Here is a 16,156-nt window from a genome sequence, read left to right on the forward strand (position 1 = left end):
GAGCCCTGTGGGTTGAGAGTCCCTGCTCTCCAGTGTTCAGGAGGTGGATTGGATGTATAATAACCGAGTACTGTATATATAAATAAAAGGCAAAGAAGGAGAGCAAAGACAGTTGTAGGTGCAAACCCACGGTCCTAGGTCATGCAGAGTTACAGTTTGTGTCGATTATCAATTTATCATAGTAACTTGTAAAATTTCAAATACATTGTATAGTGTTTATTTGCATCATTAATTTGGAAGAGTAGCTACAGTTCAGTTGTTTCATATGCATTGAGAACAATCTGCATTGGACTTTTTTTTTTTAATTTTTTTTTTGCAGCACACGGCTCTTCATTGCGGTGAGTGGGCTTCTCTCTAGCTGTGGCATGCGGGCTTCAGAGTGCGAGGGCTCAGTAGTTGTGGTGCTCAGGCTTAGTTGCCCTGCGGCATATGGGATCATAGTAGCCCACCAGGGATCAAACCAGCATCCCCTGTATTGCAAGACAGATTCTCAACCACTGGATCACCAGGGAGGTCACCCTGCATTGGACTCTTGAAGATACTTTCCCTGATGTTCTATATGAAGTTCTGAAGCAGTTAGCACTTTTTTGCTTCAGTAAAATGAATTGAATAATACTCTTATATTTCCTTGAGAAAGTGCTCTGTCTTTTGGAGTTGTGGCTCTGAAATGATCCCATAGTGAGGAAATCAGGTACAATGCCTGTTGCATGTTTATAACTGATCTCAAAGAGCATAAGAAAACATTTGTAGCCACAGGAACAAAGAATTTTTGCTTAAGGTTTATTATTTAATAAATCTCTGTTTACTTTGTCTATTTTGTAAATCACCCCTCATCTCTTTCTAAAGGTATTTTCTCTTGGAATTTGTAGAGTGTGCCTGTTTAAATCTCTTGGGGTTAAAAATTAAATATCTGTTAAGTTCAAAGGATAGATATAGAACAGAGAGATGTAAATTGTATTTTCTTAATTGCCTTCTTTATCTTTTCTTGGCTTGTTTTGTCATTTTTACTGGCCTTATGAAACTTTGATTTAATTAGGTCTCTATTTATATCATTACTGCCAATCTACTGTGTTAATAGCATTCTGATAGAGAAAAAAGAAATCCCTGCTTAACATATTAAAAATGGGGCAGCATATAATACCTTTTAAGATAGTTTGAGGGAGACAAGTCAAGTTTGGTTATTATTGTCTGTTCACTTTTTGTGTGTCAAAACAAAAGTTCGGGCCTATTTTATCTTCAGACTGAGAACTAAGAAAACAGTTTTCTAATTTGGTTATCTTATATATAGGTGTGTTTCCAATTGCAGTACATCACTGCCTCATTTAGAAAATGTTCTGATACTTATCTGTGATGGACCACAAGCAGAGACTTTTTAAGGCTTTACTTACTAACATATGAATCAAAGTGCTTTTTATGTGTTGCTTTTAAGAAAAAGTCATTTTATGATGCAATCACTTTCATCAATTATAGTGTGGTAATGACACAGACATCTTTATGAGTTATTAGCACGAGAGCAAACTTGATGCCTGTGGTGCTGATCATTGACATCTACAGTGTATTTGTATCCGTAAAAAATGGAGTTTGCAGGGGACACGGGTTCGTGCCCTGGTCTGGGAAGATCCCACATGCCGCGGAGCAGCTAGGCCCGTGAGCCATGGCCCCTGAGCCTGCGCGTCCGGAGCCTGAGCTCCACAACGGGAGAGGCCACAACACTGAGAGGCCCGCGTACCGGGGAAAAAAAAAAAAAAAAAAAAAAAAATGGAGTTTGTTTCCAGTTGATGATCTAGCAAGTAATATACTCAGTTGCTATGACAAGTAGGACCATGATATTATGTGGATACCATACAGATAAGAAATCAGTAGGATTGCTTTCTCTTCCTTTTTTTAGGGCAGAACTTTTCAGAAGAAGCACCGTCAAATGTGTAACTTTCATGATAAAGTAACTGGATTTTTCATGATAGCTTAATATATCAAGGTTTTATTTCCTAGATTGATGAAGGACTAAGTGAAAATCCATCAAATGTTATTTTATTTAAAACGTGTAACATTTTATAGAATCCAGCTTTTGATGTGTTATTTGTGAAATTGTCTGTTTTCTAAGATAAATTGAATTTCTCAGCAGTATCAGTTTTTACTTTCTCTTTACTGTTCCTTTTATGCTGTAAAGTCTGAAAAATATAAATAGGTGCTAGTTGTAATAATATCCTCCACAAAATCAAACTTTGTTTATATTTAGATTGAATATGAGACTCAAATTAAGAAGATACAGCTACTCTCAAAAGATAGCCTGGGAAAAAAAGGTGAACTGAAAGATGAAGACAGAGAAAAGGTAATAAATTAAAATGATAAACTTTCTGTTAACGGAGGGTTTTTGGTGTGTTCATCTTTTAGGATACCGTTGTAAATAAAATCGTCTTATTACAAAGATCTTTTTGATTAAACTTTAAGTGATTATTTAAAGACATTTGCTTATAGAGTATTGCTTTAATGTATAATTCAATTAAATTTGCTGAAAGGCAGTCACTGTGGCTGTAAGAGATAGATTCCAAAGAAAACCTCAGTGTTGTTAGTAGGTGAAATTTTGTTTTTCTAAATAATGCTTTGTAGCTGCCTTTTTCTTAGTTCCAGAAATGTTTTAAATGAGAAGTAAATGAAATGTGGCATTTTGCTTCTTTTCTTTGTATACGTAATTTTGTACATTTTAACCTTTTCATAGATAAAGTGGAAAGAAAAATTGCATATCTCAGCAACAGACAAAATGAATGGCAAGGAATACTTAAATAAATTCTGCTATGTATCTGCCGTAATGCAGGCTTCTAATCCTCCCGTCTATCTCCATATAAATGATTCTGCTCAAGACCATAGATGTTTTCTTCACTAAAAGCAGTAAAGCTCTTTTAGATGAAATGTCTAAAAACATCTTGTAATAACTTGGAGCATGCTGGCAAGAGTAGTCACTTGTGACTATGTGTGAAACCCCCTCAGCCAGTCGATATTGTAATAAGCAAAAATGGGAGCATCACTCCATTATTCAGAGAAGCCAACAGCGTGCTTCCTCCTTAGGCTGCAGCATTCATTAAGAAAAGCTTACTGGGCTGAAAGCTGGGAACAGATGATAACGGGATATGATTTTCATATTTAATGCTTCCCTTGGAAGAGTATGTGTGCTACAGATTGATAGAAGAATCAACTGCTACTTTACTAAAAGACTTTCAGGTTTGCCCTATAGCTACCGATGGAATCATTCAGCCAAGAAATTAACTTTTTCTCCTTTTACCTGTTTTATATATCTGCTAAGCAGGCTGCCGGGCTGCCAGTAAATGTTATTATGCAGTTAACTGTTTGGTATTTAAGACTCTTATCAGAAAAGAAACAGAGGCCACACTATTTTGTTTTTATAGTAGGAGCAAGGTTTTAGTTTTTCTTTTTTCCGTGCATTAACAGGCATTAATCTGAGTTTATAGGAAGTTTTAGTTTTCCTTCCCAGAGATTAAAAAGTTAAAAAACCTAGAACTTTAGAGCATTCTTTAAACTGTAAGATACAAAACACCAAGCCCCAGCAACCCTGACCTATATATAAAGGCCTTTAATGATAAATGATTTCTCTGCCATTAGATGTATACCAAATGTGGTATGATGTGATAGACTTCTGAGACATTCAGGCAGTTTTTCTGTTTGACATTTGGTCATGAAATAATTGACATGTTTTTTAATCTATAATCTAGTTTGTTCTTTCTGTGCTGTTCCTGATAGACACCTTGTTAGTATGACAGTGTCAATGGTACTTAAATAAAATGGGAGACTTTTTTTTATATTTGCACTACTGATTCCTTACCTTACATATAGTTATATAGTTTCCTTTTAAGTCATATTTAAAATTAGGGCAAGAGACATATAGCTGACAACTCCTTAAAATGTTACATAGAATAATTAGAAGTGTTTCCTTTTTACTGGAATGTGTCATCTCCTTAAAAACTTTGACTTTTGACTGTATGTAAGACTCAATTAGGTAACATTTTGAGACGTAGCTTGCCTTTTTCAATTTCCCATTGATGTTCTATCAATTAAAAGGTAAAAATATTTCAGCAGAACCCTGAATTAGTTAACACTTACTATACACTAAACCAGAACAATTCCTTACCGTATGGGGTATGTTTTATCTTTCAGCAGTCACATGAGCTAGTCTCTGTGCCCAGAGCGCTGGTCTCCAGGGACTGGCCTGAGCACGGTGGTTGAATTCAGTAGATCGTTGCTGAGTGAGTGCTCTGTTTGAGAAGCTGCAGCAGGTCCCTCTAGGAATGCCACGATGCTTGCCCTTAAGGCGCTTCCCACAAAGCGATGTTCTTTCTGAGGCCTAGGATAGTGTGTGCTGAGTCCCAGCTACATGGAGAAAGAAAGTTTGCTTCCTCTGCAATGAGTCCTCCACGGCCTAGGGGAGAAGGTGGTGTGTGAGCTGGCGTGAAGGGTGGGGAGGGTGCCAGTCACTGGGTATTTGATAGACATTCTTGGGTCTGAAGATGTTGTGAGTGAAGGAGTGGAAGCAGGAAGCCCGGCGAGAAGCCATCAGTCTGGCTAAAGGTGAACATTCTTGCAGGGAAGTGGGAGAAAATGAGCTTGGAAAGGGGCATCGTGGAACTCAGTCCAAGGCTCGAGGATTGAAAATTTCCCCCTGGAATCAGTGTGTGTGCACGTGCATGATGGGACAGGTGAAGCAAGGACTGGGGCTCAGAGCAGTTACATCATAGGTGCAGGAAGGCAGGGCTGGCAGTGCTGTGCAGGATGCCCTGGAGGAAGGAGCTCATGGGGCGAGAAAACCAGGATTTATTCAGACGCAAGGAACGAACTGAGGGCCTGAGTTGGGGTGGCCATTGAGATGGAGAATGCCAATGAAGGGGAGAGGAGCTGTCAAATTAATGATAATTCTGAGTTATGAAAAGATAGCTTTAAGAAGTGGTTGTGCAACTTTCAACCAGAAGCAGCAGCTTGAATGCACCACTAAGAAGAATGATCAGGTAGTAGTTGTCTATTTTTTCAGTGTAGAACTTTAGCTCGGTTTTATAATAGGAGTCCAGTGTTTTCATGCATCCAGTTGCTGCTCTTCAGTCATGTGTTCTCTGAAGAGAAGTAATCATTGATCTGTTCATCCCCCAAGATTGTTTCTAATATTAGTCTACTTAGTAAACTCTTATGTTGTTGTTGTTAATAGACAGAAAAGACAAAGTTCCGGTCCCCATTTGACTCCTCAAATATTTTACTATAATATAGTAATCCTTCTCTATTATACGTTGCCATTTTTTATTTTGGGGTGAACCCTCATTCCATTGGTCTCTAGGCATGTTCTTCTTGTTGCCCAGCTTTTTTGTATCAGCAGTGACTAGAGCATACACATAAAGACACATCAAAACATATACACCCCGGAGAGGTGGATATGGCATTAGTGAATGAGAGCATAAACCTTGAGGTGGGATTTGTGAAGTTTCTTTGAACTGTTACACTGTGAAATATGTTCTACTAAAAGCAGAAGTGAGCTGGATACTTCACAGAAAGATTATACTCTGCCAGGGCTGGAGAATGTGGAGGACCAGAGAATTCCATCACAGGACTAAAGGCTGGTTGGGGAGTTCCACTTCCTCTGTTGTAAACCTCCCTGCAAGGGTCACGTGGAGAATGACTCCACGTGCAGCTTGTTACTTCCGCTCCTAATCCTAATATTAACAATGGGGAATAGTGACTGCATGCGTATTTTGTCAGGGGCAGCATTAAGCACTTCATATTCATCAACTCATTTAATCCTGTCAGCAATCCTGGAAGTAGATACTATCGTATCCTCATTTTAGAGGAAGGCTCAAAGAAGTTGGTTAACTTGCCCAAGACTACACTGCTAGGCAGATCCCAAACTCAAACCCAGACCATGTGGCTTTAGCGTCCATGTTATTAGCCATGTTGCTACACTGCCTTCCAAGGTAGTATGGGTGAAATGCTCCTCGAAAGTCGGGAGAAATTCCTGGTCAAATAAAAACAGCCTAGCCATATCATGTGAAGTATTTCAGTTATTCATTTAGATGCTGCATTTTCACCTAACCTTGGGAGAGAGTGAAATGGTCTCCCTTGGTGGTATAATAATCCAGCTGAATCAAGTGAGATCTGATTTTGCACTGGTTGAATTGAGTAAGAAATTAGGCATACACTTCAGATTCATTATTGGGGATTTTTTTTTTTTTTGAAAAAAAGCTGTGGTTTAGTAACACAATTTGAGTTTAACTCATTCAGTTTTGAGTATTGTGGCATAAGAGATGGGCACTGGAATCCGCGTATTTGGGTTTGGATCCTGTGACCGAGAGCAAATTGTCCAACCTTGTAAGTCTTGCTGGAGTGAGTATAATAACAGTGGTTGATTTGAGGGTTTAAAAAGGTAATGAATAGAAGTCTGCTTGACACCTGGTAAGTGCTTGGCACGTGTTCAGTGATCCTCTTGCCCCTGTCCCCACTGTCACTGTCGTCAGCCATCTTCCTTCTCCACTGGGGTGGCCGTATGAGGGTGTCCCTGGCTTTCTACCACTTACCTATGGGAGTGGGGACAGAGAGGCTACCTACCAATTAGGAAACGAGAAGTAAAGCCCTTGGTGGTAGCAACTCATAATAGATGATTTTAGCATGATTACAATACAGAATAACTTACAGGACATACCTTTGAAGCCTGAATTTAATGGACCCATTTAAAAATTTAGGTAGTTCTAACCTCTATTGGATTTAGTGGCCAGTAACATCTCCTCTTGGCCTCAGTTGTGAAAATTTGGTTGAGTCTCGAATCTACCCCATTGGCAAAATGAAGAGTTAAAAATCACATTGTCATGGTGTCTTAGTCGGCCTGGGCTGCCATAACAAAATAGCACATTCTGGGTAGCTTAAACAACAAATTTATCTTCTCACGCTTCGGGGGGCTGGATGTCTTAAGATCTAGGTGCCAGCTGGGGTGGTTTCTGGTGAGAGCTCTCTTTGGTTTGCAGACGACTGTCCTCTCTCTGGGTCCTCGTGTGTCCTTTTCTCTGTGCACGTGTGTGGAGAGAGGCAGATCTCGGGTCTTTTCCTCTTCTAAGAACATCAGTCTGTTGGATTAATAGACCTCACTGAACCTTAGTTACCTCCTTCCAATCCCCATTTCCAAATATAGTCACGTTGGGGGAGGGCTTCAACATAAGAATTTGGGGGGGGCACAATTCAGTTTATAACACGCAATAAAGTAAAATAATTCCTTCAGGATTGTTATATGTAAATTTTTATTAAGGGATTTTTGGAAGTCTTCTCAATGTGACTTAAGGGCTTGTAGAAACTAAGAGCAGTAATTGTACTGTGTGAAAAGCTGGAAATTGGGTTTGACAGCTCCATTTTAACATTCTGCATTTATCTTGTTACTTACCAATTCCCTCGTCTGTGGGGGAAAAATAATAAGAAAAGATAAAATTACTGCAGTATTCTGCAAAACATGAAGTATAACATAAATATATTTTTCAAAGTACAATAATATTCAAGATCTACCTGCTTTGAAAACTGTAAGCAGTTATTATTAACTGAGACACCATTACAGTAGTTCTTAACTTGCTGCTGGATCCATCAGCATGTCCTCTCCCCTTTCTGCCAGTAAAGATGAACTCCTGATTTTAAAAATATTTTCAACTGTATTCATTTGCTTTGCTATCACTTTCCCCAGCTCCCAATATGTTTTCAATTTATTTAAACTAAAAAAAGTTTTACCCATTTCTTTCATCTCCCACCCCCAGCCTCTGGCAATCATCAGTCTGTTCTCTGTATCTATGAACGTGGTTTGTGTTTATTTGTTTTAGATTCCAAATGTAAGAGAGATCATATGGTATTTGTGTGACTTATTTCACTTAGCATAATGTCTCAAAGTCCATCCATGGTGTTGCAGATGGCAGGATTTTCTTTTTCATAGCTGAATAATATGCCATTGTATATTTTTACAACTTCTTTATCCATTCAGCCATCATTGGACACTTAGTTTGCTTCCATATCTTGGCTGTTGTAAATAGTGCTGTAGTGTACATCGGGGTGCAGATATCTTTTCAAGATAGTGTTTTCATTTTATTCAGTTAAATACCCAGAAGTGGAATTGCTGGCTCATATGGTAGTTCTATTTTTAATTTTTTGAGGAGTCTCTATACTGTTTTCATAGTGGCTTCACCTGTTTACATTCCCACCAACAGTGCACACGGGTTCCCTTTTCTCCACCTCCTCATCAACACTTGTTATTTCTTGTTTTTTGATAATAGTCATTCTAACGTGTGAGGTGATATCTAATTGTGGTTTTGAGTTGCATTTCCTTGATGATTAGTGAAGTTGAGCATGTTTTCATGTACTTTTTGGCCATCTCTGTCTTCTTTGGAAAAATGTCTATTCAGATTTTTCTGCCCATTTTGTAATCAGATAATTTTTTGCTCTTGAGTTGTATGAGTTCTTTATATATTTTGGATATTGGCCCCTTATCAGATATATCATTTGCAAATCTTTCCTGCCATTCAGTAGGTTACCTTTTTGTTGATGGTTTCCTTTTCTGTGCAGAAGCTTTTTAGTTTGATCTGGTCTCACTTGTTTATTTTTGCTTTTGTTGCTTTTGCTTCTGGTATCAGATTCAAAAATCATAGCCAAGGACTTATGTCAAGGAGTTTACCACCTATGTTTTCTTCTAGGAGTTTTATGATTTTTTAAAACATTCAAGTCTTTAATTCATTTTGAGTTAATTTTTGTATATGGTGTTAGATGGTGATCTAGTTTCATTCTTTTGCATGTGGCTGTCTAGTTTTCCCAGCACCATTTATTGAAGAGGCTTTTTTTTTACTGTATATTCTTGGCTCCTTTATTGTAAATTAATTGACCATATGTGTGGGTTTATTTCTGTGGTCTCTATTCTGTTCCACTGATCTATGTGTTTGTTTTTATGCCAATACCATACTGTTGTAATTACTGTAGCTTTGTAATATATTTCAGAATAAAAGAGCATGATGCCTCCAGCTTTGCTCTTCTTTCTCAAGATTGCTTTGGTTATTTGGGCCTTTTGCATTTCCATACAAATTTTAAGATTGTTTTGTTTCTGTGAAAAATTTCATTTGAATTTTAATAGGGATTACATTGAATCTGTAGATTGCTTTGAGTAGTATGGACATTTTAACAATTTAATTCTTCTAATCCATGAGCACAGAATATCTTTCCATTTATTTGTATCTTCTTCAGTTTTTTTCATTAATGTCCTATAGTTTTTAGTATATAGTCTTTCACTTCCTTGGTTATATTTATTCGTAGGTATTTCTTATGCAGTTATGAATGGGATTGTTAATTTCCCTTTCTGATATTTCATTATTCATGTATAGAAACTCAACATTTTTGCATATTGATTTTGTTTTCTGTAACTTTACTGAATTGGTTTATTAGTTCTAACAGTTTTTTGATTGAGTCTTGAAGGGTTTTCTATATATAATACATATCATATGCAAATAGTAACAATTTTACTTGTTCCTTTCCAGTGTGGATGCCTTTTATTCCTTTTTCTTGCCTAATTGCACTGGCTAAGACTTCTAATACTATATTGAATAAAAATGGAAAGAGTGGGAATCCTTGTCTTGTTCCTATCTTAGAGGAAACGCTTTCATTTTCACCGTTGAGTATGATGTTAGCTATGGGCTTGCCCTATATGGCTTTTATTATGTCGAGGTATGTTCTCTCTATACCTGCTTTATTGATACTTTTATCATGAATGGATGTTGAATTTTGTCAAATATTTTTTCCACATCTATTGAGATGATCATATATTTATCCTTCATTTTCTTAATGTGGTATATCACATTTACAGATTTGCAGATATTGAACCATCCTGTACCCCTGGAATAAATTCCATTTGACTGTGGTATATGATCCTTTTAATATATTGTCAGAAATTCCCTGTCCAGTGGTTAGGACTTGGTGCTTTCACTGCTGTGGCCTAGGTTTAAGCCCTAGGCAGGGAACTAAGATTCCACAAGCCGTGTGGCACAGCCAAAAAAAAAAAAATATTGTTGAATTCAGTTTGCTAATATTTTTTAGGAGTTTTGCATCTATGTTGATCAAGAATATTGGCCTGTAATTTTCTTTTCTTGTGGCATCTTTGTCTGGTTTTAGCATCAGGGTAATACTGGCCTCATAAAATCAGTTTGGAAGAGTTACCTCCTTTTCTGTTTTTTTGGAAAAGTTTGAGAAGGATTGGTATGTATGCTTCTTTGAATGTTTGGTAGAATTCACTAATGAAGCCTTCTGGTCCTGGACTTTTGTTTATTGAGAAGTTTTTGATTACTGATTCTACCTCATTACTAGTAACTTATCTGTTCATATTTTTTTGAATTTATCCATTTCTTGTTGGTTGTCCAGTTTGTTGGCATATAGTTGTTTATGGTAGTCTTATGATCCTTTATATTTCTGTGGTATCAGTGGTAACATCTCCTCTCCAATATATTTTAAGAGGTACAGATGGATAACTGTGACAGGAAAAGGAAGAAATGAACTAAAACCTTGGATTACAGATTTACCTCAAACACTTAACTACAGAAAGTAATAGGAAAGTATAGAAAAGTTGATCATTATGTCAGTTCCTTAAACAGTGACACATACTCCTTCCTTTGGCAATAACAGCTGTCTCTCAAAAACTTTTCAATTCCTAATATTATACCACTGTCAGTAATAATGTGAAACACAGCATTTTTCTCTTCAGCTTCCCTGGCTCAGAAACTGCTTTGAGAAGACACATAATAATATTCAGAATTTTAAGGTTAAAGACCACCCTATTTCCTGTTGCTAAGCAAACAAAATGACAGACTATTTTTTAAAAAAAGAGACAGCTGTCTGAGCCATTTCAAACGTAGCATTGCCTTATAGCGAGCAGCAATTAGTTTTTGCAGGTTTCTTATAGTTTTGCAGGTTTCTTTTTTGTTATGCAAGTTTAAATAATTGCTGGTGGGAATGTGAAATGGTGTAGCCACTTTGGAAAACAGTTCACAGTTCCTCACAATGTTACCATTGTGTACCAATGTACTCACAACATAGTTACCATATGACCCAAAAACTCCACACTCAAGAGAGGTGAAGACATATGCCCACACAAAATCTTGTACACAGATGTTCATGGCAGCAGTGTTCTTAACAGCTGAAAAGTGGAAACATCTCAGATGTCCATCATCTGACAAATGGATAAACAAAATATGGTATATCCATGCAATGGAATATTATTCAGCCATTAAAGAGAATGAAATACTTATATTTGATACAACATGGAGACACCCTGAAAATGTTATGCCAAGTAAAAGAAGCCACAAAAAATACTGGAAAACAAACTAATGGTTATCAGTGGGGAGAGGGAAGGGGGAGGGGCAGTATGCATTACTGTGCCAATTAAATGTGGACTGTGGAATGGAAAATACATCAATGTTAAATTTCCTGATTTTGGTCATTGAACTCTGCTCGTGAAAGAGAATGTCCCTGTGCTTAGGAAGTACACACTGAAGTGTTCAGGGGGAGGGGGCAACGTCTCTCCAAGTTAGCCTCAGATGGTTCAGGAGAAAATGGTGTGTATGTATATACACATACACATATGCATGTGTGTAGGTGGGGAGAGAATGATAAAACAAATCAGGCAAACCATAAACAATTTACTTATTGGTTTATTATAGACACTAATATGTAATGTTCTCATTAATTAGTGTATTACTAGAGCTTGTTGAGGACCAGAGTTCCGTATTCTAAAAAGTCTGGCAAAATTGCATTTAACTATTTCCCATCACAGAGAGCTGTCTGTAGCTTCTGTTTTCAGGAAGTACTCTTTGTTAACAGTGCCATCTTGAAGTGGTCACTGTTTTTGCTTTCTGCAGTTCTGTAAGCATTTAAATCGTGGGTACATGCTATTTTTGTTGATTGTGCAGGTTACCATTTAGATTTTGTTGTTTCTCTCCAGTTCTTGGCCCTGGGAATGGGCCTGGAGTCTTTTGCTTCTCTTAGTGGGTCAGAGGAGTTAGAGAGGAACTGATTGAAAGGAATAACTCAGGGGTACTTCCTTTGTCCTTCCCCAGGGGGCTTTCTCATCTCTAAGGCCTGCCTACCCTTTGACTTCATATCTTGGCCTTAAGCAGACCAACAAAGAGACAGGTACTTAGGGCTGCGGTGTACTCCCTGTTCTGAGTTAGTTCATTAATACTCCCTAAATCGGTCTTGAAAGTGAAAAATCAAAGGCCTCAAACTCATAAGTCTGATCACTGATTGGCCTCAAGTCTTCACTAAATGACCACTATTGTGTATATACTCTGAGTCCCCTTCAGCATACGGCCAGCTGAAGCTCTCCACTGTAACCCATCACTTGGAGCCATCTATTTAAATAACTTTTTGTTTGAGTACAGGAAAAATGAAAGTAGTTGTTAGATTAGGGTAGTGGTAATTGGTGATTTTTGCCTGTTTTAAGACTTCTTTGTTACTGATAATAGGTCACATATTATGTCACAAATACTGTTTATACTGATGAATCAGAATGTTGATTAATATAATTTTGCTGTTTAAACCATGTGGTGTAATGAAAAATTCTTAATAATGACATAATGGCCTCTTTGGACAGTAGTATCCTATAAGTCAGTCTTGACGGAGCAACTTCTGTTCTAGGAGGCTGTCCTACTCACATGAATGCAGAGAGCCATACACTCAGGGATAATTATTGCACATGGTTTGGAAGGGTAGGTGGTGGGAAGCAAACCAAGGTCCATGAAAATAAGACTCGTTAAATAATTTATGGAACATCTATAGGAAAGGTTAATACACAGCTCTTAAAATTACAATGTAGTCAGTTTCCAGTCCAACGGGTAAGAAACTTGGAAGTCACCACTCCATCCTAACAAGTAAAAAGCTGAACAAGCTGAAAATCAACATCTCTTCTTAGATCTGACAGAGAAGTGAGGTCACAGAGCAATATGCTGTCCCTGAGGTCCCAGGGCAATATACTATCTCTCTCTGGAGAGACCAAGAGATGACTAGAGAGAGCGACAGCTTCCCAGAGCAGAGCTGACGCCTCTGCAGGACTCAGTGCCGGACAGAGAAACAGGAACTGTGACTGACAAGGCTCAGTGTGGGCAGATCCACGAGAGAAACTCCGGGGGACCCAGCCACAGGGGCCCCCCACACTTTTGTGAGTTTTACCCCTAGTTCTACCAGGTCCTCACAGTGACTGTCAGGGAGGGGAAGGGGGAGAGGAGCCAGAACGCTCTGCTATTAACAAGGTCTGCCCTCAGGAGAAGCTGTTTAGCCAGAGCTTGACTGACCTGAGGGAAGGAAAAACCCAGCTCCAGAAGGTGCTAGCCTCCTGCGTGGAGGAACGGAAATAACAATTCCAGCCCCTTCTAGCCTTGAACCTAAAACTGCTCTAAAAATAATGTCTTTTAAAAAGTCCATTGAGTGTAGATATATGGATTTATTTCTGGACTCTCAGTTCTGTTCCATTGATCTGTATGTCTATTTTTATGCTAGTGCAGTCTAAATTACCCCTGGTTTTGTAGTAAGTTTTGAAATTGGGAAGTGTGCATCTTCCAGCTTTCCTCTTCTTTAGAAAATTGTTCTGGCTATTCTGGGTTCCTTTATTTCCATAAATTTTAGTATTAGCTTGCCAATTTCTGCAAAAAAGCCTGCTGGGATTTTGCTGGAGTTTGTATTAACTGTGTAAGTCAATTTGGGAGTATTGCCATCTCAACAATTTTAAGTCTCATGTTGCTTGAACACAGAATGCTGATCTTGTTTGCCTTTCATTTCTTTTTCTTGCCTTACTGCCCTGGCTAGAATCTGTAGTATGGCGTTAAATAGAAGTGTTAAGAGCAGACATTCTTGTGTTAACTCTGATCTGAGGGAAGGAAAGCTTCCAGTCTTTTACCATTGACTGTGATGTTAGCTATGGGTTTTTCATAGATGCACTTTATCAGGTTAGGGAGTTTCCTTCTAGTCCTAGTTTGCTGAGTTTTTAAAAATCATAAACACATGTTGTATTTTGTCTAATGCTTTTTCTGTGTTTGTGGAGATAATAATTTGGGTTTTTTATTTGTTCTTTATTCTATTAACATGATGTATTATATCACTTAACTTTCATATGTTAAACTAACTTTGCATTCCTGGGAAAAATCCTACTTGGTCATGGGATATAATCCCTTGTATATTATGCTGAATTTGGTTTGCTAACATTTTGTTGAGAATTTTTACAACTATATTCATAAGAAGTGTTGGTCTATAGTTTTCTTTCTTGTGATGTCTTTGTCTGGTTTTGGTATTATGGCTGGCCTCATAGAATAAGTTGTGAAATGGTTTTTCCTCGCCTGTTTTTGGAAGAATTTCTAAAGGATTGGTATTAATTGTGAAGGATTGGTATTAATCCTTCTTTAAATGTCTGGTAGAGTTCACCAGTAAAGCCTTCTTTCTAGTCCTGGGCTTTTCTTTGTGGGAAATTTTTTGATTACTAATTCAATTGCTTAACTTGTTTTAGGCCTATTCAGATTTTCTGTTTCTTCTTGGGTGAGTTTTGGTAGTTGTGTCTTTCTAAGAATTTGTCCAATTTATCTAGGTTGGCTAATTTGTTGGCAAACAGTTATTCATAATATTCCCTTAGTTTTTTATATCTGTAAGGTTGGTAACAAAGTACCAATTTCATTTCTGATTTTAGTAATTTGTCTTGTTTTTTCCTTGGTCAGTCTAGCTAAAGGTATGTCAATCTGTGAATCTTTTCAATGAATCAGCATTTGGTTTTGTCGATTGTCTCCAGCTTTTCTATTTTCTAATTCATTTATTTCTGCTCTAATCTTATTATTACCTTCCTTTTGCTTGCTTTGGATTTAATTTGCTCTTCTTTTTCTACTTTCTTAGCATGGAAGTTTAGGTTATTGATTTGAGTTCTTTCTTCTTTCTAATAAGCTTTTCCAGCTCTGAATTTCCTTCTAAATATTTCTTCCCATAGGCTTTAGGATCTTGTGTTTTCCTTTTCATTTATCTCAAACTGTTTTCTAATTTCCCTGGTCATTTTTTCTTTGATCCATTAATTATTTAGGAGTTTCTTATTTAATTTCTACATATTTGTGAATTTGCCAAATTTCCTTCTTTTATTGATTTCTAATTTCATTCCATTGTCATCAGAGAACTTTATTTTAATCCATTTAAATTTATTGAGACTTGATTTATTGCCTAACATATGGGTCTATCTTGTAGAATGTTCCATGTACATTTAAGAAGAATATATATTCTGTGTATTCTACTGTTGGTAGGTGGAGTCTTCTTTATATGTCTGTTAGGTCTAGTTGGTTTATAGTTGGTTCAAGTCCTCTGTTTCCTTATTGATCTTCTATTTAGTTATTTTAACCATTATTGAATGTAGAGTATTTAAGTCTCCAACTATTATTGTTGGGTTTTGCTTCAGATAGGACTTTGTTGTTAGATATACTTACATGTTTCTAATTGTTATATCTTTTTCACAGATTGACCCTTTTATCATTGTAAAATGTCCTGTGTCTAGTTACAGTTTTGAGTCTTAAAATCTATTGTGTCTGATTAACATAGCCACTTCGGCTTTCTTTCGGTACTGTTTGCATAGTATATTTTTTTTCCATGAGGCTCTCTTGATATATCTTTTCCCTTCCCTATGCTTTCAACCTGTTTGTGTCTTTGAATCTAAAATGAGTCTCATTAGACAGCATATAGTTGGATCATATTTTAAATCCATTCTGCCAGTTCTCTGGCTTCAATTATAGTATTTAATCCATTTAAAATTAATGTAATTACTAAAAAGGTAGGATTTGCGTCTGCCATTTTGCTCTTTGTTTTCTATATACTGTAAGTTCCATACATACGAACCTTCAAGTTTTGAACTTTCAAAGATGCAAACGTGTGTTCCATCAGCGTCAGGCATGAGTGAAATTGCAGCTTGCCCTCCGTCTCCTATTGCTGGCGATCCTTCAGCTCTACTGTCTCCCACCTCCTCTCCCTCTTCCAGTCAGTAACTCTTCTTGCCTGTTCACTCGATGCCAGCCCCTGTATGCCAGCTGTTGTACTGTACTACTGTACTTTTCAAGGTACTGCACTGTAAGATTAAAAATGTTTTCTTGTTTTC

General features: G+C 37.3%; 1 protein-coding gene across 4 annotated transcripts in view; it reads left to right on the forward strand.

Annotated features, from left to right (window-relative positions):
* Positions 1-16,156, forward strand: part of KIZ (kizuna centrosomal protein) — a 113,724-nt gene that overhangs the window by 15,807 nt on the left and 81,761 nt on the right. For all 4 annotated transcript variants that reach the window (XM_067707380.1, XM_067707382.1, XM_067707379.1 and 1 more), the window contains exon 4: positions 2,237-2,329. In XM_067707380.1, coding sequence (XP_067563481.1) covers positions 2,237-2,329 — 93 coding nt within the window. The remainder of the gene's footprint in view (positions 1-2,236; positions 2,330-16,156) is intronic.

This window comes from Pseudorca crassidens, chromosome 15, assembly GCF_039906515.1.
Source record: "Pseudorca crassidens isolate mPseCra1 chromosome 15, mPseCra1.hap1, whole genome shotgun sequence".
Lineage (NCBI taxonomy): Eukaryota > Metazoa > Chordata > Mammalia > Artiodactyla > Delphinidae > Pseudorca > Pseudorca crassidens.